Source organism: Desmodus rotundus, chromosome 4 (genome assembly GCF_022682495.2).
Source record: "Desmodus rotundus isolate HL8 chromosome 4, HLdesRot8A.1, whole genome shotgun sequence".
Lineage (NCBI taxonomy): Eukaryota > Metazoa > Chordata > Mammalia > Chiroptera > Phyllostomidae > Desmodus > Desmodus rotundus.
In genome coordinates this window covers 126,549,066-126,571,938 of record NC_071390.1, presented here as the reverse complement: position 1 = coordinate 126,571,938, position 22,873 = coordinate 126,549,066, and the positions used below count along the sequence as shown (strand labels likewise).

Sequence of the window (22,873 nt, the reverse complement as noted above, 5' to 3'; positions counted from 1 at the left end):
GGTCCACCATAAAAATGAAAACACAGGAGCAGAGAGATTAAGTCTCACAGACTCATAGGTGGTTAGACGTGATGTCAAGGTTCGGACCCAGGTCTGTGTATGCCTGTTTGCATACAGCTTGTTAAGAGAGTGTGTGGATTGCTAAGGTGGGTCACAGTGGGCTCTCAGCGGAGGTCATTCTGCTGCCCTTGCACCTTTGCCAGAGACACTATGGGATGCAAACTGAACATTAAACTCCTGCGTGTCTCTTTAGGCTCTAGCCACAGAGTGGGGGTGAGAAGAGCCCTGCCTGAGAGAGGGAGACAACAGGTGGTGCCTGCATGCTCCTGCCAGGGCTCCTGAAGTATCTGAATCAGGAGCCCTCTCGTGGCTCTTTTCCCACACTCCAGGATCTTCATAGGGGATGAAGGGGAGTCTCAGTTCTGTGGAGTCTAAGACCTGGACTGAGCAACTTGGGAGGAAGTGGAGAGAATGGAGCAGGAGCTACTTTTCAGGGGTGACCAAACCTGGCTTTGAAACCTCTTGATTTAGGCAAATAGCCTTTACTGGTACATACCTAGTTTAGTGGCAAGTAATAACAATTTCTGGGCTCCCTTTTCCCTCATTATATTTCACAGGGAAAAGCTAATTCCCACACAGTGTTTGGCTTTTTCACAGCACTTTTCACATGTGTGGTGGGTTTGGAAATATCTGTTTTGCAGTGTTGTTGTGAGATAAGATATACAACGTTCGTGAGCTCAGCCCAGAGTGTCTGTTTTTGTTGTTACTGTGGTTGTCTGTCTACTTGTAAGTTGTGAGGGAAGGGACTATATCTGTGTTGCCTAGTATAGTACCTATGACATTGATAGATGCTCAACAGACTTTCCGTGAAGAATGAATAAATAAAATGAGTTAAAGAGTAACAAAGGTGGGGGGTGAGTATGCTTTTCCTAACCATTTAAATATATGTAAATAATAAACATGTAATGCCTGATATTTTCAGTGAGAAAAGTTCTTTATTTAAAATAGGCTAGATGTTTTTACTAGATTAAATAAAATACTCTACAGATGAGGATTTAAAATCCAACATACCAAACCCAGTAACACCAGTCAGATTGTCCACGGATCCCCATTTAATAACATTTGAATGAAATAGCTTATAATTCTGAGAATATGTGCCTTTGCTGAGAGAAAAATATCCAAAGCAGTGTCACACCTTCTGGATCTGACAGTATCACACTAGTAAGAGAAATTCGATGATGCCAAGACAGCGAAGAAACTGTGATTTTCAAATGCAGAGATTAATAGTATTTCTATGTCACAGAGTCAACAGACTTTATTTCAATAAGAGAATGAAAGCAAGAAGGGAACCTACACTATTTCTGCCACTTGAATTTATTAATATATGCTGAGCACCTGTAATGCCTTTGCTGCAGAAGGGTAGTAAGTGTTTTGGGAAGAAGACAGGCTATGGGGACAAAGCCAGGGAGCTTGTGTCTACAGAATGTAGCTAATATCTCAAGGCTCTCAGGGCTCTTGGAAATGCCACACACTTTGCATAATATGGGGTGGCTGGGCCTTGTTTCCTGGCATCGATGTTTGCTCTGTGTCTGGGGTCACTGTGGTATCCATGGTCGTTTCTCCCAAGGGTGTAGTCATATCAACACTGTAGGGCTCATAAACGTCAGCTAATCCAGGGGTCATCAGTGGGTCAGCAGGTGCTGGGGTAACCCTGGGGGATCCCTTGCTGTTCTCTGCAGGGTCTCCGGTCAGGTTGGGAATATTGTCCTTTGGGAGAGCAGCGAGAAGCCCTCCAAGGGCACCAGAAACCACTGCCTCTGGAAGCAGAGCTGGGTTTTCTGGATTGACCGGATTGGCCTCCGGCACAGGAGAGCCTTGCACAGCTCCCTCTCCCTTCTCCGGGCCTTTGGTTGCAGCAATTGGGGTGTCAAATTCCAGGGTAAAGTCCCCACCCATGCCTGGATGGGGAGGCATCCCTCCGAGGCTCGGCCTCAAGCCTCCAAATCCTGGGAACATGGCTCCATAGGCCATGGGACCTCCTCTGCCTCCCTGGAAAAAAAACATTTACCAAAGATACCGTTATCACATACAATTCTATACCATGCAATTATACCTGGTCAGATTCACCGAGAAACTATACAAAACTGATAAGGAATGGGGAGCTGGCTGACAGCTTTGTGTAAGCACATTTCTCACTAAGCTGGCTTTGAAATACAAGGGAGAGAATTCTGCACTTTCCTGGTGGGGGATACCACGTCTCTGAAAGGGAAACAGAGGTCCTTTGCCATGCCTGGCTGGAAGGATAAGAAAGAGACAAGTGGGGCAGAACCAAGCCCATAGGCAAAAAGTAACTTGAATTCACTTTTAAGAAAACAATACGCAACTAAAATGGGCAATACTACATCATAAAACAAACAAAAACATATCCATTCCTGAGTTTATTGAGGGATGTTTTGGAGGATTGCGTTTACATCATTTCTTAGTAACCCGTAAATGAATGAAGCCCCATGTAAGACTGTTTCTTTTCCTTCTTTAAAAAAATTTGTATTGAAAAAAGAAGCTTGATTTCTCTGGAGGAACTGTAATACTTTCTTCCTTTGGGCAGTTAGAATTCTAGAACTGAACATATTTTTTTTTCCTCCGCTACCCCAAAATTTGAAACCAAAATCTCAGGCTCTTTACAGGCATTGCTCAGGGCTTTGTAACTTGCATATCTGTATTCTCATTTTCTGACAACTTTGATTCATTTAGACTTACATCTTCAGTTTTGTGGTTACACTTACTGTGTGCTTTTCATAAGCTATAGCAAAGGCTTTTGCATATAAGGCAGAATATAAATAAATTAATTAAAATTATAAGGTGATAAATAACACTTACTTGAAATTTTAAACCAGTTGTGCTGGTGTTATACAGATATAATACTGTTTTCTCTCACCTCCTGTCTCTCTACTCTTGCCTTTTGGCATCCCCTCCTACAGAGGTGGCATTTTAAACCCCTAGGCTGGGCTAAATGGCCCTCTTCTTTCCCTCTTTTGTAGCTCTGATAGCCTTATCACAAGAGTTAGACATTAGCTGCCCTAGTACTGATCTCTTCCATTGAATAGACTGTAAACTGGTTGAGAACGGACACTTATTTACTTTGCCTCTGTTGTATCTTTCTCTGTGTCTAGCTCACAGGAAGCGCAATGTTGAGATGCAAATTTTCTTTCAGTGATAGCATGTGGGTGTCTTTATTAATGTGCTAAGATCTGCAGTTGCTAACGATTTGTTAATTCGGTACGGCTTTGTTCTGCTTTGTGCTCTAAAAGATGTAACATGAACTTTCTGAGAGAAAAAGCCAAATTGTGTGTCTATGGACCTCGCATTTTAAATTTGTAAAGTGCAGAGATAATAATAACAGAATAGGAATATACTTGAATTAACTTTTAATGTTAATGTACTTTTTATGGTACTTTCAATTATATAATTGTACTTTTAATGTACTTTCAATTATATAATAATGAAATGTTAAACTGAGTTAATTTTCTTTTTCTTTTTGATCTCTCAGTTTTGAGTCCAAATGATTTGTGATGCTGTTGGATTTGTTTTGAGGGGTTAAATGGTCTGAGAAGGAACAGGAACTTTGTATGAACCAAGGGTATCTTTCTTGGTTTGAAGTGTTTGCTGTTCAATGATGACTTTTCAAGAGAGATTTCTTCTCTCCTCAGAGTTAAGAAATAGGGCAAAACCCTATGCTCAAGGAAGGTCACCTCTCAGAAACGTGCATGTGGGAAACGTGATGAAATCTTTGCCTGCCGCTTCAGAATCAAGCGTTTGGTTTGGGAGCCGAACGATCTGAGTCCCATGCTGTGTATTTGGCCACATTCATAGCCAATACCTCCTGCAGCCAGTCATCTGTGACTGTTCCCCCTGGACACTGTTTTAAGAAAAGGTTGAAGATATTACTCACCACCATTTCTTCTGAACTCATGATACCAAGTCTGGTAGGAGCACTCTATTCAGAAAGAAACACTGCATTGTATTATCAACCAGCTGATTCCTACTGCAGCTACTCAAGACAAAGTTAAAGGTCACGTAGCTTCTCCTTGAAATTTAAATCTTAACATTAAGGCTGTGTCTAGAGGCAGAGTGAAATGGTGAGATTATTTAATAAATGTAGCCAATTTGGATAACCCAGGCAGCAAATTTACCTTTTGTTTAATGCCTTGTGCGTGTGTGTGTCTGGCCAGAATTATTCAAATAGGAAGGGTCCCCTTGCCATTTCAGTTGCTAACTTAGGCACTCAGAGAATATGGAATCTATTGTGTGAGGACTGGATTTTATAACTTTAGCTCTTATGATAATATTTAATTAAAAGTGACACTTAAAAAATTTTTTATTGTTATTCAATTACAGTTGTCTGCCTTTTCTTCCCATCCCTCCACCCCACCCCAGCTGAACCCTCCTCCCTCCCCTGCCTCCACCCTCCCCCTTGATTTTGTCCATGTGTCCTTTAAAAAAATGACACTTTTTATAGACTACAGACTTACCAATTGATTTGCACCATAGGACATGTAAAACATTCCTGGAAAAAGCTAAATATAAATACAATAATCAACACAAAATGCATTTTCCAAGGGAAAAACTTTTAAGTGAATTACAAAAAACACTGGAGATGGTTTATTTTGTGGAATTGGTCCCTGAGATATCAGATGGGTTATTGCGAAAATCTTTAAGGGGTAGAAAACAGAATAAATAATTCATATTTGCTACAACACAGGCAAACCTTCCATTACTGCCATTTCTAAGAGTTGCATGAAACACATTTTCAGAAGTATTCATAAGACAAAGAAGTATTTAGTATTTAAGAATACAAAGGAACTCACTATACTTGTTATTCATAATACGTGAGGGAATTTAAAATTTCTACTCCTCTCTTGAAGAACGAGATATTTTTCCCAAGAAAGTTTCATTGAGATCTGTACTTACTGATGGGTTTTGTGGGCCAGCAAGATCCATTCCTGGTAGCTGCATCACAGACAAATATTAAAATTACTAAACTATCAAAATAGAAAAAGTAAACCAAACATACTCTTATTTATGAATATGATAAAACAATCTCAAATAAGTTTCCTGATTTTTACTTTAACTCGTCTTGGGGTCTACAGATTAAGAGATTACCATTGCCTGTTTCTGACATGGCCCAAGTTCATGGGCTGGGAGGTGCAGCAGCCTGTCGTGGGTTTGTTTTGTCTTGCACAGTAGAAAGAGTGAGTTTTGGAATCAGATCATACCAGGTTGGTTTGAATCTTGACACTGCCACTTAATTTTTGTGTGATACTGGGAAAATTTTATATCCTCTGAAAGTCTGTCTTCTCCTTTTGAAAAAGTATAATACTATCTGTTTGTATAGGACTATAGTCAGAATGCTATGGGGAATGTCAAATGTCTGTAGCTTACTAGATATATGGTACCTTCCTTTTCTGTCTGTGGTTCCTTTCTCTACATTATTGAAAGATATTTTTTCATGGTTGTCTTCTCTACTAGCAGGTAGAGAAATAATAGTGCAAAATACTCCTTGAAATGCTGAGGGATCAATCACTTTTCTCTGTCCTTCCAATAGTGAAAAGGACCCAGGTGATAGGAAGCCTGGACTTCTCTGGGCTTCCCTATTTTCTCTGAAAGCTTTCCTTCTTTTGCACTTAAGAAACCAAATTTTACAGACACTGGACCTTTCTGAACTCATTCCCCATTCCTGATGGCAAAGTACTGGAATGGGTATTTATGTTCTACTCCCAGATATATCAACTGATTAAAAACATACTTGCATTTTCATGCATTATGCCTTAAAGCTCTGGGTATTTAAATGCTCTCTGCAAAGTTTTCTTTCCTTATGTTAATGGGTGGCCCTGATCTGACTTCAGAGGAAGGACTTACCTCAGTCTTTGGTGGCTTATCTGATGGTGCCACCTGTTGTTGAATCATTGGCCCCTCTTCTTGATGCAAGGGTGGCTGTCTCTGGTAAACTGGAGGCTGAGGTCCTCCCTTCTGGGCTGTGTTCTGGATGGCGGTTACAACAGTGGGCTGGAGGAAAGGTTTCTGTCCTGGCAGTTGAGGATGTAGGGATGGCTGCGATGGGAGAGGTGGGGGATGCACAGGCAAAGAATATTCATACTGCAGAGAAATTTGAAAGGAGTGTCAGGAAGTGATGGCTCACTGAACTGTGGTGTCTAGAATTTCTAAAACAAAAGAGCTTGGGGAACTTTGTATTTCAAGAGTCTGCTCATGAAGGTAGGAATCTATGTGAACTGCTTTGTAGAACAGGGCGTTTCCTCCTCTGGGTTCTCACAGTTGCCCCTGTTAATCTCTATTTTACCACTTTCTCACTGGATTACAATGATTTGTTGTCAATCTTTGTCCCCAGTCAACAGAGATGTATCTTATTTATCTTTGTAGCCCCAGGACTTAACATAGCTCCTAATAAGTGCCTGGCACATGATAGATACTTCATATATTTTTTGAGTTAATGAAAGAAGAAAGAGTAATTAAATAAAATACCAATCAAATTTCTGCACCACAGAGCCCATTTGGGAAACACTCAAGAGGAGAAACAGTCACCATTAACACAATTCACTGCTCCACTAAGTGTGGGTGGGTGGGCAGTGCTGCCTGTTGGGGGAGGGCACCTGGGTTTAACAGTTCCTGGTAAAACAACCGTACATTGTGGATCTTCTTTAAAATTAGCTGTGGTAAATGGCTTCCTGTTATTTTTAATTTGAGGCGATCACCAGCTCCTCAAAGTGATGTGGATCTCACAACAAGCACTGTCCATCTCTGAACTCCTGTGCCTCTCATTCCTCATTCCTCGCTCATGACTTATTCCTCACAATTTAGCATTTTGTAATATGTTGTTCTGTCTTCCCAGTCAGATCTGAAATTCTGTGTGCCTTGGAGCCATTCTTACATGTCTTCACTTTCACTCCCAATTTATAATTTGGTTAATGTATTGGCACCTAATAAATAATGGTTAAAATTAACTGATGTATTTATTGATTGCTGTAGGGTCGTGATGTTTTAACCTGGACTTTGGCATCATTTTAAATGTACCTTTTAATAATTACTTGGGGAATCTTGATTAAAATGGGAATTGACCAGAATTTAGCTTGTTTCCGTTTTGAGGATAGTTTATCTATTGTTATTGCTGACATCTTTAACATAGGTCTCATATTTTGGAGTCTGTATCTTCCTGGTTGAAATAAATGTTCAAATGGATCGAAAATTTGGACCATTTTATTTGAAATATTCCGAAGTACTGAAAACCGTTACAGGTGTTTAAAATTAAATTTTCTGGGGGTACCATTGGGTAATAAAATTATACAGGTTTCATGCATACGATTCTACAACACATCGTCTGTATATTGTATTGTGTGTTCACCACCCCAGGTGATGTCTCCATTTATCCCCCGACACCTTTGTCTACCACCTCCCCTCCCTTTTCCTCTGGCTATCACCATGGTGTTGTCTGTGTCCATGAATCTTTCTTTCTTTCTTCTTCTCTTTGCTTAATCCTTTCACCCTCCTCACCCAGCACAAGTTTTGATGTGCTTGGTACCTGGATAATTTTTTTATTCATTACTCTTACCTGTCTGTGGACAGTACATGACAACTTAGAGAATTAAGTAGGGGAAAATTTTGAAGCTTGGTGTTTTAAACACATTGATGAAAATAATTTACCTGCTGAGTTTCATGCTCCCTTGGTCTTATCCATGGGAAGAGGGGATGTGGTGGGAGGAGACCATGTATCCACAAAGAATTGAGTGATTTCCCAAGGCCAAATTTTGAATACTAAGGACATAGGGGAAAAAAGAGAAAGAGAGAGAAACATACTTCTATTTCAATATCAGCTTACATTTGGTTTTTATTTTCTAGAAGATCCAGAGAAAGCATAGGGAAAGAAAAAATAACAGTGACATTGGTTAATTTAATATGGAGAGGTAAATACTCTCTTTGAACAGACTCACATTCCATTCTGAGACAAACTGTAATATCTTCATACGTTAGTTTGGGATTTAGCTTTTTAAGCACTCATATTTTGGGCTGTATAGTGAAATTGATAATTCAAAAAAAGATTTTTTTTTTTTACTAAAGAAAATTCAGTACTGTTTTTATTTTCCCTTGCCAGCCCAACCCAGAATCTTATTCTGTTTTAGGTTATCTCAGTTACTCATTTTCTCTTCTGTTGTTTAGGATATCGCCTGTTCACAAACTATTTTATAAATGCCAATGCTGCTGCTAATGTTACTCCCATCACCACCATTCCTACTTGCAATAAGAAATATTTGAAAATAAGGTTACCTGAGAAAGCATGTTTAAGCCCTGCAAGGTACTCAATTGTCTCATTGTCTGTAAAGAAAAAAATGAGTGGGTTAGTGTTTACCATAGATGTTCCTTTTCTGTATGACACATCTCATTTCTCAAGATATATTATTAGCACAAAGTTTGGAGTGGGTCAACTTGAGTAAAGCAGAAGTAGACATGAATTATGCCTGAAAAGTGGAACTGTTGAATGGAGTTCTGCTTGCTGTTGTTACTATTGCCATTAAAGCAGTGAGTTGCTTTTCATTATTAATTCAGAGAAAAAGCATCATTTAACTGAGATCACATTGAAACATGGGAAAATAGTTCATTCAACTGAAATATAAATGCAATCACGAGAACATTGCTTCATTGACTGTTATTCCCCCTTTACCTTACTTTGCCTTTTAAAATTCAACCTAAAGAGGAATATGAAAAAAACCCCAAACAAACAGGTGAACAAAACAAAATGAGATGATCTCCGTCTCCTCCCCAGACAAAAGGGTCCTCAAAATAAACAATATAAAAGACATTGGGGAAAATGGTATGTGGATAGATTGTCAAGAACACCGGCAACCCAACAGAAAGTCAATGTAATGGGAAGAGGTTTAGGGTGCTTTGAATTGAGTTTAAGCTGGAAACTCAGTGAAACTAGCTTGCAGGTGAAATAAACATCTAGCCAATATAGGTATGATTGCCCTCAGATTGTTATCATCTGATAAATTTTACAAAGTCTTGTGAAAAATGTATAATTTCACAAATATTTTTCTAATTGTAACTGTCAATATATTCTATTAATATGGTCAAACAGTTCCATTTTGCTGGGATTTTCTAAACAGAGTATATATTGGTTATGAGACGTGTAATGAGACGACCACAGGTTATGCAGCAGGTACAATGTTACCGTTATTTACAGGAGTTCTTACAGATAACTAAATTTTGTAAGGTGAATTTTCTTCATGGGAACTTTACAATATAATACAGTATAAAGAGAAGGAACTAAATATAAACCATTTGTGACTCCAGAACAACGTGTTTGAACTAATAGAGTAATTATATTAATGTAGTAATTATATTAATGTATTTATATCAGGTATTAAACAATAGTATTGCTTTGATTCACACACAGCTGGTGTTCTAAGGACTAAAACACTTGAGAATTTAAAATTAAAGAAAAATGATAAAACAAGGCTCTCATGAACATCATGAGCTTCTCTAGAACTGCACAGGAGGACAGCCACTGACTTCTGAGGAGGAAAACGGAGAAAGAGCCCACTGCATTTCTCCCCTATCAGGAACACACAGATGGAAAAATTAAATGCAAATACTCTGACAATACATACCTCCAGGCTCAAGCTAGCCATGCCCGGTGTCCCAGTTTGCTGAGGAAACACCTAAATGGAAATAAGAGTAATTTTGTGTTTTCTTTGATGAGAAACTTCCTTACCCACTGGTAGAAAGTACAACTGAGAGGCCATCATTTGGTTTATCACCAAAGAACTTGAAATTTTGGGCAGAGAGAGGAGTAATTTAAATTACTTGGGGAATTACCATACTATTTAACAATTTTGCTCTCGCAGAAATCACCTAGCATTTGCCTGCATTTTAATGCTATGTTGCTTTAAAAGCAAAATTTTGTTTTAGTTTAGAAAGTTATGTAAGAAGTAAAATAAAACAACAAAATAGAAAGTAAGCGTACTTTATATTCTTAAATGTTGTCATACAGAAAAGCAAAGGGACCAACCTGAGGCCAATTTTCTTGTTGTTGACAAACCTATACGCTGCTGGTTTATGGAATGGGGCACGTGATTACGGTGTTCAGCAAAGCCCTGTGTAAAACCTAACTTGCCTCCTATTCAAAGGGCTCCAACAAATCCTCTGTTATCTTTAGTGAAAAATTACTTTATGTATAACCAGTTGATCTGGGCTTATATTTTTGGGATCATATCAAAGGTATTTTTTCTTAAATAAAAATCATTGTAGCTCTAAGTTCTACTAATGTGTTTTTAAGTTGTTAAAATATAGCTATATTTGCAACTAGGTTTTTAAAATGTAAAGTATTTTCCATTTTAAACCAATTCTTGTTAATATGCACAGATGCCAGTGGGAAAAAATGAAGAATGGAAGGGTAGGAAATAGAGTAAATTGGATTTCGAGGGTCTCTGGTTATTTGGATATTCTTAGTTTCTAGGGTCAAGGGGTTTTAATGTCTACTTTCCTTCATTACACCACAAATATTTATAGAATCTCCACTAAATGTATTTAAATTATTTTTCTTGATGAGTAAGAAGATCAGGAATATTTTCTTGAACATATGTTATTTATCCTTCACCTCCTACTGTTTTTATACAGGTCAAATCCCACGCTCTGAGTCATGGGGCAAATTTCTCCCAATCATTCAGTTTTGGAAATGGGTAGAGGGAGAGGAGTTATAACCGTGAGTTAATATTCCAAGTAGAGAAGAAGGTTAGCTGTGTAGACAGGAAGAGTGATGTGGATGTGTGTTGAGCAGAGTGCAGATTGTTCAGAATTTGTGGGGACTGTGAGAGTAGAGTCTCTTTCCTCGTGTTGGCCAGTACATAAATAAAATATCTTGGACAGCAGGCTCAACTGTAGTGCAAAGTATGCTTTGCTTTCCAACTGCTCCACCTCATGGGTTAAAGAACAATATTTATGTTAATGTAAATAGGCAGGGATACATTTTCCATGTGGAAGTAGAAGGAGAAGAACATTTGATTTGGTAGGAAGTCAGCTGGCAGTCCTAAGCAATTGCCTTGTTCCCCAGAGTGGATCTATTACAGGTGTGGAGTAGCGTAGGTCCCAATAGTGTCAAGGTGTTAGAATGATGATGAAGACTGACCTCAATGTCAGTATCAGCTGAAGGTAAGCTGGAATGGCAGCTTTAATTTTTCTTTCATTTAAAGTATATGTTGAGCAATAGAATAGAAACGTTTTATTTGTAGAATTGAGGTATTCATCCTTGTAATTAGTTTTCATCCTCTTTTTCCAAAATGGTTGACTTTAAGAAACCCAAACAATTAACCTTCTTTCTCAAGGAACTGAAATATTTTAAAGTGCATTGAGGCTGACTGTGAGCTCCCCAGACAAGAGACCGGGCCACATATGCCTTTGTGGCCCCAATGTCCAGCACATTGCTGGATACATGGTAGGTGCTTGGTCACCATTTGCCAAAAGCAGATAGCAGCTGAAGGCAGTCCTCATGAAAACAGAATCGCATGCCTATTGCAGTAGTTCAGCACCCAGAAGAATTGTAGTCTTACAATATTATCTCAATGTTGATAGAGTGGGCCAGGTACGTGACTGTAACATATAATTAGCCCCATTGCCATGGCATGTTTTCGTTTAAGAAACTTCAGCTTTCTATCACACAATATGTTCCTTAAAAACCAAATTTGTTGGTTAATTACTAGCTTCAAATGGAATTACTAGGTCGGTTTTGTAGCCATAGTAATTTGGCTAATATTGTTCTTTTAAAAATGAAGAAAATGTACTTCACTTTCTTGGAGAAATTTTCTCTCCCCTTTTAAATTTCATAATGGTAGCAAGTAGTTGATAAGAAAATGGTGCCGTGGCATTGTGCATAATTCTCTCTCTTAAAAAAATTTTTTTAATTGAATTTATTGGGATGACATTGGTTAATAAAATTACATAGGTTCTAAGTATACAATTCTATAATACATCATCTGTATATTTTATCACATATTTACCACCCCAAGTCATGTCCTCCTCACCATTTATTCCCCCTATACCCTCTTTTACTACCCCCACCCCCCTTCCCCGAGGCAATCACCACAGTCTGTTGTCTGTGCCCACAAATCTCTCCCCCTTCCTTTTTAAAATTCCTTCACCACCTTTGAATGAATGGAAGAAGACTTAGAAATTGTCTTTGTAATATTTTAAATATCTTTCTGAATAGAAAAATTTAAGTTTGACTTATTGCTTTTGGAGGGTAAAGCTGATGTCTGGGCAGCTATGACTTTTGGCTCAGTAGGAATTATGCCACTGGATTAATTCAAAGGTGTCCCTGCGTGGACTCTCAGCCCACGTCCTTCAGCACTGTTTGGTGGCCAACAATGCCTCTTCTAGACACGCTGGAGGACTCTGACTTACCGGCACTGCAGAGCTTATTTCCAGGAGCCCCAAGATCAGTATCAGGTTCTTCATCTTGAACAGTGGGATCTGAAACAGAGTTAGTTTGGAGAATTAAATCAGATGAATTTTTATTTCAGAAGGGTTAAAAGACAACACTTCAAATGAACTGAATCCCTGATCTAAAACAATTGGGTTCAAAACAAAAACAAAAGCAAAAGAAAAAAACCAAAACTAAACACTGCTGAACAACTGATTTGTATTTACCAGTGTTTGGAAAGAATTGACAAGCAATTAAAAAATGTGCAAGTATTTTTTTGCAAAGCCACAACCTAAATGGATATGTAGGAACAACTTTTATGCATATTCTTTAACTGCTCTGTTTCATTTTATAAAATAAAACAGGAATTAGAAAATCCCTCTACTATGTGAAAGTTTGGTCTATTCAGTATCATTCACAGGAGGTTATATTTTGTTTCCTTCCAGAGTAAATTTTGAAATGCATTGGAAATGTAATACAGACAATAATAATTTCATAACAAACCTTTATTTACAGATTTATAAGGTATGTCATTCTGTGTTTAGGTTATTTCCATAATCCAAACTTATGTTTTAAAAATAAGAATTAATACTTAAATTTCCTATAATGTTCATGGAAAATATTTCTCAAAATTGAGTATCTTTTTCTAAAATATTGTTTCTTTAAAGTTATTTTACAAGTTCAAAGGCTCTTTACCCTTACATGAACAAAAGTCTGTGTAGCCAAGAGATTTGGTCATCTTCTAATATTTTTATGAATTAAACACTGTCACTAATCAACACAAATAGTAAAAAAAGTTCATCGATAACTCTTTCTTTTCCCCTTTAACTGGAAGGGTATTTAGACACATCTTCTCTGCAACTTGCTAATGGTTTACAATAAGCTATTATTCAGCTTCTGGTGAAGAGAGATCCTCTCTACCAAAGCTACCTGGAGATAGGAAGAAAGAACTTACAGGAAGCACATTGAAATCATAAAATCACATTTTACCTTCAATGCTGGCCTGCACTGTGTGCTCTCAGGGCCTGGTGATGCCAACCAAGATAGGTCTAAGAAAAGAAGATTAATTTTTTTTTCTGGACTGTGTGTGCCTGGGACTCGCTCTGTATCTCTCATTCAGGGTAGACCTGAAATCTTTATTTAAAGTGCCAACCCACCAATCAAAGTGAAGCAAAATGGGGGAAAAAACACCCCAGCTCTGGTCCTGCAATTAACCCACACCTCTTTACTGCATGCAACGACATTGACCCAGTACAGTCTCATTATTTTTAATTACAGCTCAACCCCTGTATTTATTCAGAGAACTTGATTGTAGGGAAAGCAGGGAAGGAATAATGGACTTGAACTTTGAAGACAATCATTTTGGTGAGCTGGGGGGAAATACATGTGAAATAGGTGCAAAATAAACTATTATCTGTTTTGTGCAGGTTTTTATCTGCAGATAAAGCCAATAACCTAGTGCCAACCTTCTCAAGGTTTCCACCTAGTTTGTTGTGGTGAAAGTAACTCCCCCTTCCCTCAACAAACACACAGTCTGGAAGGAAACACTAAAATAACTTTTGGGGCTTGAACAAGAGGATGAAAATATGAGCTGAATCATGTTATGATTTCCCACCCTCCCAGAATTTCCTAGATATTACACTAGAGATAGCCAAACTTTAGTAAGAAATTTCAGTTGGACCCTCTGAGAGAATCGCTTCAGGTAAACCTTTGGTGCATGTTCTTTGCAGGGGGAGAAGGACTTAAGTCAGAACATTCTCCAGGAACCAATCAAGTCCTTGGGCACACTCTCAGTTCACTCTTTAGATAGACCCACTTCCAGGCATTTGTGTTGCGTAAAAGGCTAACTTTAACACAGATTGGGTTTTTCTCTATGAGCAGATAAAAGTGTCTTGGATGTGGATTGAACTTTAGTTGCTTTTGTTATTTCTGTGACCCTCCTTGTCCTTCCAAAGGGGTGATTTTAGACATGGGAGAGATAAGTATTTAAGATTAGTTTCCTAAAAAGGGATGAGTCAGTAAACTCTTTAGGGCAGTAGTGATCTTGCCAATTACAGAGAACGTGCAGGAAGCTGGTATTATGGAAGAAGTATGTCTTCATACCTAGGTGTTGGCCTAAAAATTTCAAGTAATGTTAGCCAAGAAGCTGTCCCTGAAAAAAACTTTATTTCTCATTGATAAAATGATTATTTTTAGGATGCAAAGAAATAAGGAATGGGAATATGTTTTGTAAACAGCAAAAAGTTGTTGAAATGAAAAGTATACTATTTTTGGCTTTTCTCTTTCTCTCTCCCTCTCTATCTTCATTTCAGCTCTGGTGCTTGATCAAGCCCCTTAACTTCTCGAAGCCCCAGTTTCTTCTTCTCTAATAGAAGGACAATCATTTAGTACACATTTAGGATTGCCTTGAGGATTTGGTGAGATGACGAAGATGCAGCAGTTGCCCGACAGTGGGTGCTCAATAAATGGGATGATTGTCTTCTTTGTGGGACCACAAAGATACTGTGTGTGCGTTTGCGTGCTGTCGGAGGAGTACTGGCAGTTCGGTCCATACGTTCCAAGGAGGGTAGGGCAGGGCCCGCTGGAAGACATTTCCTGTGCACGGAAGTTGGTACTAAAACCATGGGCTTACGCTTCCTAATGACTGCTACCGAGGTTAATGGCGCTTGTGCATATCTTTTATGGCTTATGAGCATGATCAGGACATCCTAATGATGATGTTTTGGTAGATTCGGATGTTCTATCTCGTTCTTAAGCCAAATATCCAATATCCAATAAATAAGGTTGCTTTCACCTTTTTACATGTCCTTTACGCTCAGTCCTGGATTATTGCCTGTCAGATGTTTACCTGTTAGTTTCTTTCTCCTACAATTTCCTGCATACCCACACCAAATTCATCATCTTAAAATGATGAATCTGGTTCATCATTGGTTTCAGCATTTCACTGCCCTACTCCAAAACTTTTTAAGGATCCCTAAGGTTCTAATGTAAAACTCCCCCCTTGTAACTACACTGTCAAATTAACATTTCAATTCACCTTCCCAGTTTTGTCTCTCATTCAATGTGAGACATAGTGCGTTGATATAGTAATAATGAGTGTTTTAATCAATTGAAGCTGGTTTCCTTTTGTATCTAGTCAACAACATTTTTTATTTAGGTTTTATGCTACTAGGAAAGTTAGTAAATATAATCCTATTACATCCTATGAAAAGTGTTTTAACTACAAAAATTTGGAAATTAGTATGAGTATATGAATGCATTTCTGATAGTGATTATAGGTGTTAAGGAAGTTACTATAACTGATGAAAACTATATTACGTTGATCAGCACTGTACCTATATAAAAAACAACCAGAGCATCAGTCCAAAAAAATGCTGTGTCCAAAGTACAGCAAAAAAGAAACAACCTCAGAATGACAGAAGATCTGAGAGGCATGAGGGGACACATGCCACAGAAAAAGTTTTAAAGAAGATCCTGCGGAAGATGTTCATACGGTAGCTGAGAGCTCAGCTGTTTCAGTCCTCTCTGTGCCACCGATCATGGGACATTGGGTGAGCTATTCAGCTACAATATGTATAGTATTTTCATACAGTAATTTCATCCATGGTTTGTGGCCTGCCAGAGGAAAGCATTAATTTAATTTAAATATAATAAATGTAAACGCTCAGTACACTATCTGGTATGAAGAAAACGTTCAATGATCAAGAGTTATTTTTATTATTCTTGTTGAAATAAGGAAACATGTATGCTAAAAGCCTGCTTTGTATTGGACTCTGGGCCTTGACTATAGTTATTCCAGTTACCAATGGCAACTATGACAGCTAACTAAAATGTATAGGAGTAATTTTGATTACTTATGGGTATGACGATTCCACATGACAAAATGTGGACTTTGAGTTCTGTTTTGTTTTGACACATTCTAACTGGAAAGCATTATGCTAAGCAAAATAAGCCAAATGGTGAAAGACAAATACCATATGATCTCACCTTTAACAGGAACCTAATCAACAAAACAAACAAACAAACAAGCAAAATATAACCAAGGACACTGAAATTGAGAACAGGCTGAGAGTGACCAAAGGGGAGAGGGGAGGGAATTTCAGGGGAAAAGGGTGAAGGGTTTGCATGAACAATTATAAAGGACACATGGACAATAACGGGGGGAGGGGAAATGGGAGGGAGGTAGAGAGGGCTAGGGTGTTGGGCTGGGGTGGGGGGGAAAGGCAGAAAACTGTACTTGAACAACAATAAAAAAATGAAAAAGAAAGATTTTATTTATTTATTTTTAGACAGAGGGGAAGGGAAGAGAGAGAGGGAGAAAAACATCAATGTGTGGTAGCCTCTCATGCACCCTCTACTGGGGACCTGGCCCACAGTCCAGTCATGTGCTCTGACTGGGAATCAAAGCAGCTAACCTTTGGTTTGCAGGCCTGCGCTCAGTCCACTGAGCCACACCAGCCAGAGCTTGATATGTCCTTTTCAACCTTCTGCTCCATCCAGACTTGTTTACTTAAGCCCCCCAGGATGTGTCATGGTTTTTCTCTTCCTGGGGTTTTGGTTGAAACTTTCTCTCTGCCTAGACTCTTTTCTCACCTCTTCACAACAACTTTCTTTTATGTTCTACTCAAATTTCACCTCTCTGTGACTCCTTCTTCCATCATTCCATTCCTCTGTGATTTAACCTTTTCTGATTTTCAAATATTTGTTAGTCATTTGAAAATCATCCCCGCTCTATATTATGATAGTTAGCTTGTTACATACTGTTAACATTTTATTTTGCATGTGACCTTCTAGTTTTTTGGATATGGTTTTCATGTCCTTTCAACCATAGAAAACATTCCCGTGGGGTGGAAATCTCGCATTTTACTAAGTTGCATCTTTTAACATTCTATGCTCAATATAATAGGTAATATTTGGTTAGTATTTATTGTGGAAATGCATTATTTTAGTGTTTTACATACGTGAATTTTTAAAATTCCCGCAAAAATTTTATGAAGAAAATACTATTTTCCTTTTTTATACATGATAAAATGGAACTATGGAGAGGTAGAGTGAATTGCCTGAAGTACCAGTAAATAGTGGAACCAGAATTTAGACACAGACATCTGGCCCCAGAGTCCTTGCTGTTATGCACTACGTCAAAATAAATCAGTCACTCAGTGACAGAAGACATGGAATTAACCACGGGTAGATAGAACACAATACACCTATCTGTAAGGAATTCATCAGATATTTACTCAGAGAAGAAAGATACACAAAATAATTAATGAAGCACACAATGAATCAACAATAATTAAAAAGCTCATTTAATATAAGAAGGCATAACTCCACATGGATTAACTGCTAAAAAAAGAATGCTACAGAACAGTAATTCTCAGTCAGGGATGATTAATTAAAAAAAATTTCAATTACAGTTGACATACAATATTATATTAGTTTCAGATGTGCAACATGGTGATTCGACATTTATATAACTTGCAAAGTGATCATCTTGCTAAGTCTAGTACCTATCGGTCAGGGATGATTTTGGCTTCTCAGGGAACATTTAGGAAGGTTGGGGAGATGGTGGATATTTTGGTTGTCAAGTTTGCTGGTGAGGGGGTTAGAGGGAGGAAGGATTTGCTATAGGCATCTAGTAAGTAGAGGCCAGGGATGCTGTTAAACACTGCAAAATGCACATAATAGGCCCCTGCCCACCAGAAAACTTACCCAGCCCCAAATGTCACTAATGGCGAGGCTGGGAATAAAAGAATGTTATAAAGCTTTTGATGTTGGATACATCTTTGCAGGTCAGTTGTTAAGAACATAGATTCATGCTCATCACTGATGGAAGAATGGGATTTGACAAGATGCCTAGTCAATAGCTAGTGACTGAGTGCATTGATAAGTACTTAGTGTTCCAGGGAAAGAATCTCATGGAGTGTCGTGCGTTAAGTCTTAGTGCAAGGGACTAAGGGCAGAGTATGGTCACGTCAGCGGAAGACCAATTGACAAAGCTGACTTAATAGATGTAATGTGATATTTCATTAGCGTTTTCATTGATATTTCTTTGTTCATAATCAAGGTTAAATATTTTCTTCACATATTTATTTACTAACTGTATTCCCTCTTTTGTAAAGTTTTCATGTTTTTGCTTATTAGTCACAGGGAAATTGATATTATTATTAACATGTATGTGTGTTCTATATATCATCAAGCATATATATATAATATATCTTAAATATACGTAATTAATAAAGTTAATATATAGTTAATACAGTTAAATATATATATATTTAACTGTATTTTTATTGTTTACACTGTTACAGATGTCTCCATTTTTTCTCACTTTGCCCACCTCCACCCAGCCCTCGACCCCCACCCTTCCCTCAGCCATCACCACACTGGTGTCTGTGTCTATGGGCCATGCATATATGTTCTTTGGCCAATCCCGTCACCTTCTTTCATTAGGTCCCCTCACCCAGGCCCTCCCCTCTGACAGCTGTCAGTCTGTTCCGTGTATCCATGCCTCTGTTTCTATTTTGTTCATCAGTCTATTTTGTTCATTAGATTCCACATGTAAGTAAGATCGTATGGTACTTGTTTTTCACTGACTGAATATATTAAAAAACATTTTATATAACACACAAATTAATCTCTTGCCATGTTTGATATAATTTTTTGACAGACATTAAAAATATATGTTAAAATGGCCTCTATGTAACGGCTTTTCTATTTCACAGTAATTTCTTACATAGAATACTTCATGCATTTTATTGGAGTCAGGTTTAGCTCATTTTCGACCCCTCATATCTTTCTTTGCATAGTGGGTTCTAAAGACACATACCTGGCAATTCTGACAATATACAAATTTGGCATTGATCCTTTACAAACAAGAGTTTGTGGCAAAATATGTGTAATGGACACAATACTTGGTGATTCATTTGTTTCTTTTCAGGGTTGGTATCATCTGCCAGGTGATACCCACCTAAGCCCACTTCAGAAGGACTTTTGGAAGAATGAATTGACCACAAGACAATAAAGAATGATTTGAGCTTTTTACACATTGACCCTGTACACTAACCTCAGAGAAAGTTTTACAGTAGAAATGGTATTTGGTTTTTTGCCTTGCCCAGAGGAAGCCTCTTGTGTAGATAGTTGGAAAACAAGTCAGGAAACATGTCTTGTACTGGTCACTTAAATGCTGAGTTTGTTAAAGAACACTTATTAAAGGCTTGCTATGAACAGACCATTATCATATTATATTTAATGATGGGAAGAGGGACACCGAAGCTTCTTTTTCTCAAAAAGTGTAGTCTAGTTGAAGAAACCATACGTGACATTGATTAATGAACTGATATGAGCCTTATTATGAAATATCTTATTATGTAAAGGAAGATAGGGTACAAATTGCTTGGTTGCTAAGAATGTGAGCTCTGGAGTCCAACTGCTCAGGTTGGGATACAGATTCATGATTCTCTAGCTGTGGGTCTTGGACAAGTTATGTCACTTTTCTGTGCCTTAGTTTCTTCATCTGTAAAAGAGTACAAAGGACTCAACATAGGAGTAAGTGAAATAGTACTCTAAGGCTCTTAGAACAGTGCCTGGTGTATTGTAAACATGCAATTAAGGCAAGTTATTATTGATTTAGCATAAATACTGAAGGAGTGTCAAATGAGGTTATTAGGGTGGGATAGACTTAATCATAAAAACATTCGTGTAGAAAAGGAGCTTTAAATCCAAGATTGCAACAAATAAAGAATATAGACTGACAGTTGTAAGGTAAAAGATGCTTTATATTGAAGGAATGACCTATAAGAAGAAAGGAGCTGATTGCTTGATGGTGAAAGAAAAGCAAGTTGGTTGAGGTTGAATGATACTAAGGGATCTAGTGAAAAATGTAGCCAATTAGTAGGATGTGGTATAATCATGATATCGAACATAGTGAACTTAGTGAATTTACATGCTGAAAAAGAAGAGAAACTTATTTTCCTCACGGTTTTCCCAGCTATTACCATATTTATCTTCCAAAAGGAAAGACCAAGGTTTTCAATTTTAGGAATACTTAGAGTCCTAAATAGCTGAGTTTTAGAACTAAGATAAACACATGAAACAAAACAAAAACAAAGAATAGACACCCCAGGGCCACTTGATATAGAATCTATGTCTCACTGCCTTAAAAAGAATGAGTGTTTATAATCATCATTGTGCCATTAAAATCAGGTTACGCTATTTTTTTTATTGTTAAGTTAAGGAACCAGCTGTTTGTATTCTAAAATAGTGAAATACATCGGAATTCCTTACCCTTGTCAATCTCTAGGGCAGGCACAAGCAGCAGTTCCTCTGGTAGATAAACAAAGCTCTGGTGTTGAATTACAGTAACTTTTCCTTTGGAGGAGAGCCAGCCAGCTTAACAAGCCAGAAGAAAGTGTTGAGGCTCTTTTAACTCCTTTATTATACATATATATTTAATTGAATTTATTGGGTTGACACTAGTTAATAAAATAATACAGCTGTCAGGTGCACAATTCTACAACATATTATCTATACACCGTATTGTGTATTCACCACCCCAAGTCAATTATTCCCTTTCTTTTAAAATTGGACCCTGGAACAAACCCCACCAAGGAATTTCCTGTTCTCTTTCTTCTGAGACTCTTCTTCACACATTCTAAAGGCCTACAGATGCCTTCAAAGGTCACAATGAGCCCCAAAGACTCCTGAGATCAAATGCCTCCAAATCTTTTAGTTTTAGGTCAACAACTACAGACTAAAAAGCCACAAAAATTTCTAATCCAAGATACTTCTGGTTCCAAACCTCTGCAGCTCTCCCATCTGCAGCTCTGCACCGGCTGTCAAAGATCATAGCGCACAGTCTTGTGCTGTCTGTACCCAGACGGGATGGAGGGGGCAGTCAGGCTCCAGCGGCTTTGCTGCCTTGGGCAGGGCTGTGGCTCCCGGTCCTCCCCACCTCTGGTCAGGCTGTGCCTGCTGCTCTGAACTTGTGATGTAGACCTTGATCCCTTCTTCACATTCCTCCATGTTCTTCTCTGCCTTCTAGAACTCCTTTGTAAGTTAGTTGGGGTGAGTGGAGTAGGAAGTGGGTCAACTTTAAAATTCATTTACCTGAAAATTCACTTGTGTGGAACAGCACATTCTCTGATAAGCCCAATGAATGCAGTATTCTTGGTCATATAGTACAACATATGTAATATAAATTATATAATGGAATAATAATACATTAATTATAATATAAAGTAATATATATGAAGACTTATGTCTCACATGATTACTTCTTTTGGATTTATTTTATCACTGAGAAGTAAATTTCAACTATTCATAGAGAGACATGGATTACAGTAATGATTGTACAGTAAGAAATTTTATTTTGTCTGTGAAACACAGCATTTCACAGTATATGAAGTGTTGTGTTAAACATTATTGAAATTCATTTGTTAAAAAATTTACTGACCAAGAGAGTCTCAATGGAGTTCAGAGGATTTCACTGATTTTTACAAAGAGCAAGGTAACATTTAGTTGACGTGGTACAAATGTAGGACTCTAAACTGATTAACCTGAAAATATAAGATCAGCTTCTCCCACAAAGCAGCCAGTTTTCTTATTCAGGCAAGATAAGATCCTGTCTCAGCAGTTCTGGCTAAAGCACAGAAGTGCAGAGAGGTCCAAAACTGCAAGCAAAAATAACAGAGGAAGTACACACGATCAAGCACGTGTATTTGCTCTTCAGAGCAGCAGAATGGATTTATTGCTGACTGTTTGTGCCATGCTTTCCAGGATATAATAAAATAAGGGGGCAGGGGCAGACTATACACTGAGTTCTACTTTTACTCTATGCCTGGCACTTCCCCTGTATTGTTACATTTATTCCTCACAAGAGTCCCAGGGGCAGCTGTTATTATGATCCCTATTGTTTAGATGTGGAAATGAGCATCAAGGAGCTTTCACAACTTGCTTGAAGCCACACAGAGAAATTGCAGAATCAAATTTCTAATGTAGTCTGGGTCCAAAGCCCACAGCTGTCCCACTGTAGACATGTAACCCAACATGTAGGGCTGAAACAGCTCAGCGGCGTGGGGGGTGGGAGGGAGGGAAACACCCCCCTTCCATTCTGTCTCCTTCGAAGTCTTGCAGAAGAGGCTGGAGGGGAGAACTCCCACAGTTATATGATAGGTCTGTCTTTCCCAAAGAATGTTCTGAGAAACATTGAGATGCTCCTTGAAAAAAAGTTATGTGGTTAAATAGAAACATTGCATTCTATGTCCTCAAGCACATTATTAGCTCTTGAAAACTTCATAGTAGAGAAACTTCAGAAACTTGCCCTCAGTTTTCTTCACATTCAGTGTTCTTAATAAAGTTTGTTAGCCTGTGGAACTGATATTCCATAAAAAT

General features: G+C 38.1%; 1 protein-coding gene across 1 annotated transcript; it reads right to left on the bottom strand.

Annotated features, from left to right (window-relative positions):
• Nucleotides 1-1,506: 1,506 nt before the first annotated feature.
• AMBN (ameloblastin) lies at nucleotides 1,507-21,505 on the bottom strand. The gene is made up of 11 exons (XM_024578106.2): nucleotides 21,356-21,505; nucleotides 12,466-12,549; nucleotides 9,678-9,728; nucleotides 8,335-8,382; nucleotides 7,714-7,824; nucleotides 5,917-6,153; nucleotides 4,969-5,007; nucleotides 4,650-4,709; nucleotides 4,530-4,574; nucleotides 3,950-3,994; nucleotides 1,507-2,049 (listed from the first exon to the last, which is right to left on the bottom strand). Exons 1-11 carry the CDS (start codon nucleotides 21,503-21,505, stop codon nucleotides 1,507-1,509), a joined length of 1,413 nt encoding a protein of 470 aa, XP_024433874.2.
• Between the last annotated feature and the right edge of the window lie 1,368 nt (nucleotides 21,506-22,873).

Excerpts from the sequence above, each read along its gene's own strand:
- AMBN (XM_024578106.2), bottom strand. The coding sequence starts at position 21,505 with ATGGAGGAATGTGAAGAAGGGATCAAGGTCTACATCACAAGTTCAGAG. Across the intron at positions 8,383-9,677 it reads TGGCTAGCTTGAGCCTGGAG|ACAATGAGACAATTGAGTAC; the intron begins GTATGTATTGTC and ends TTTTCTTTACAG. Across the intron at positions 3,995-4,529 it reads CCTATGGTGCAAATCAATTG|AGTGCTCCTACCAGACTTGG; the intron begins GTAAGTCTGTAG and ends CTTTCTGAATAG.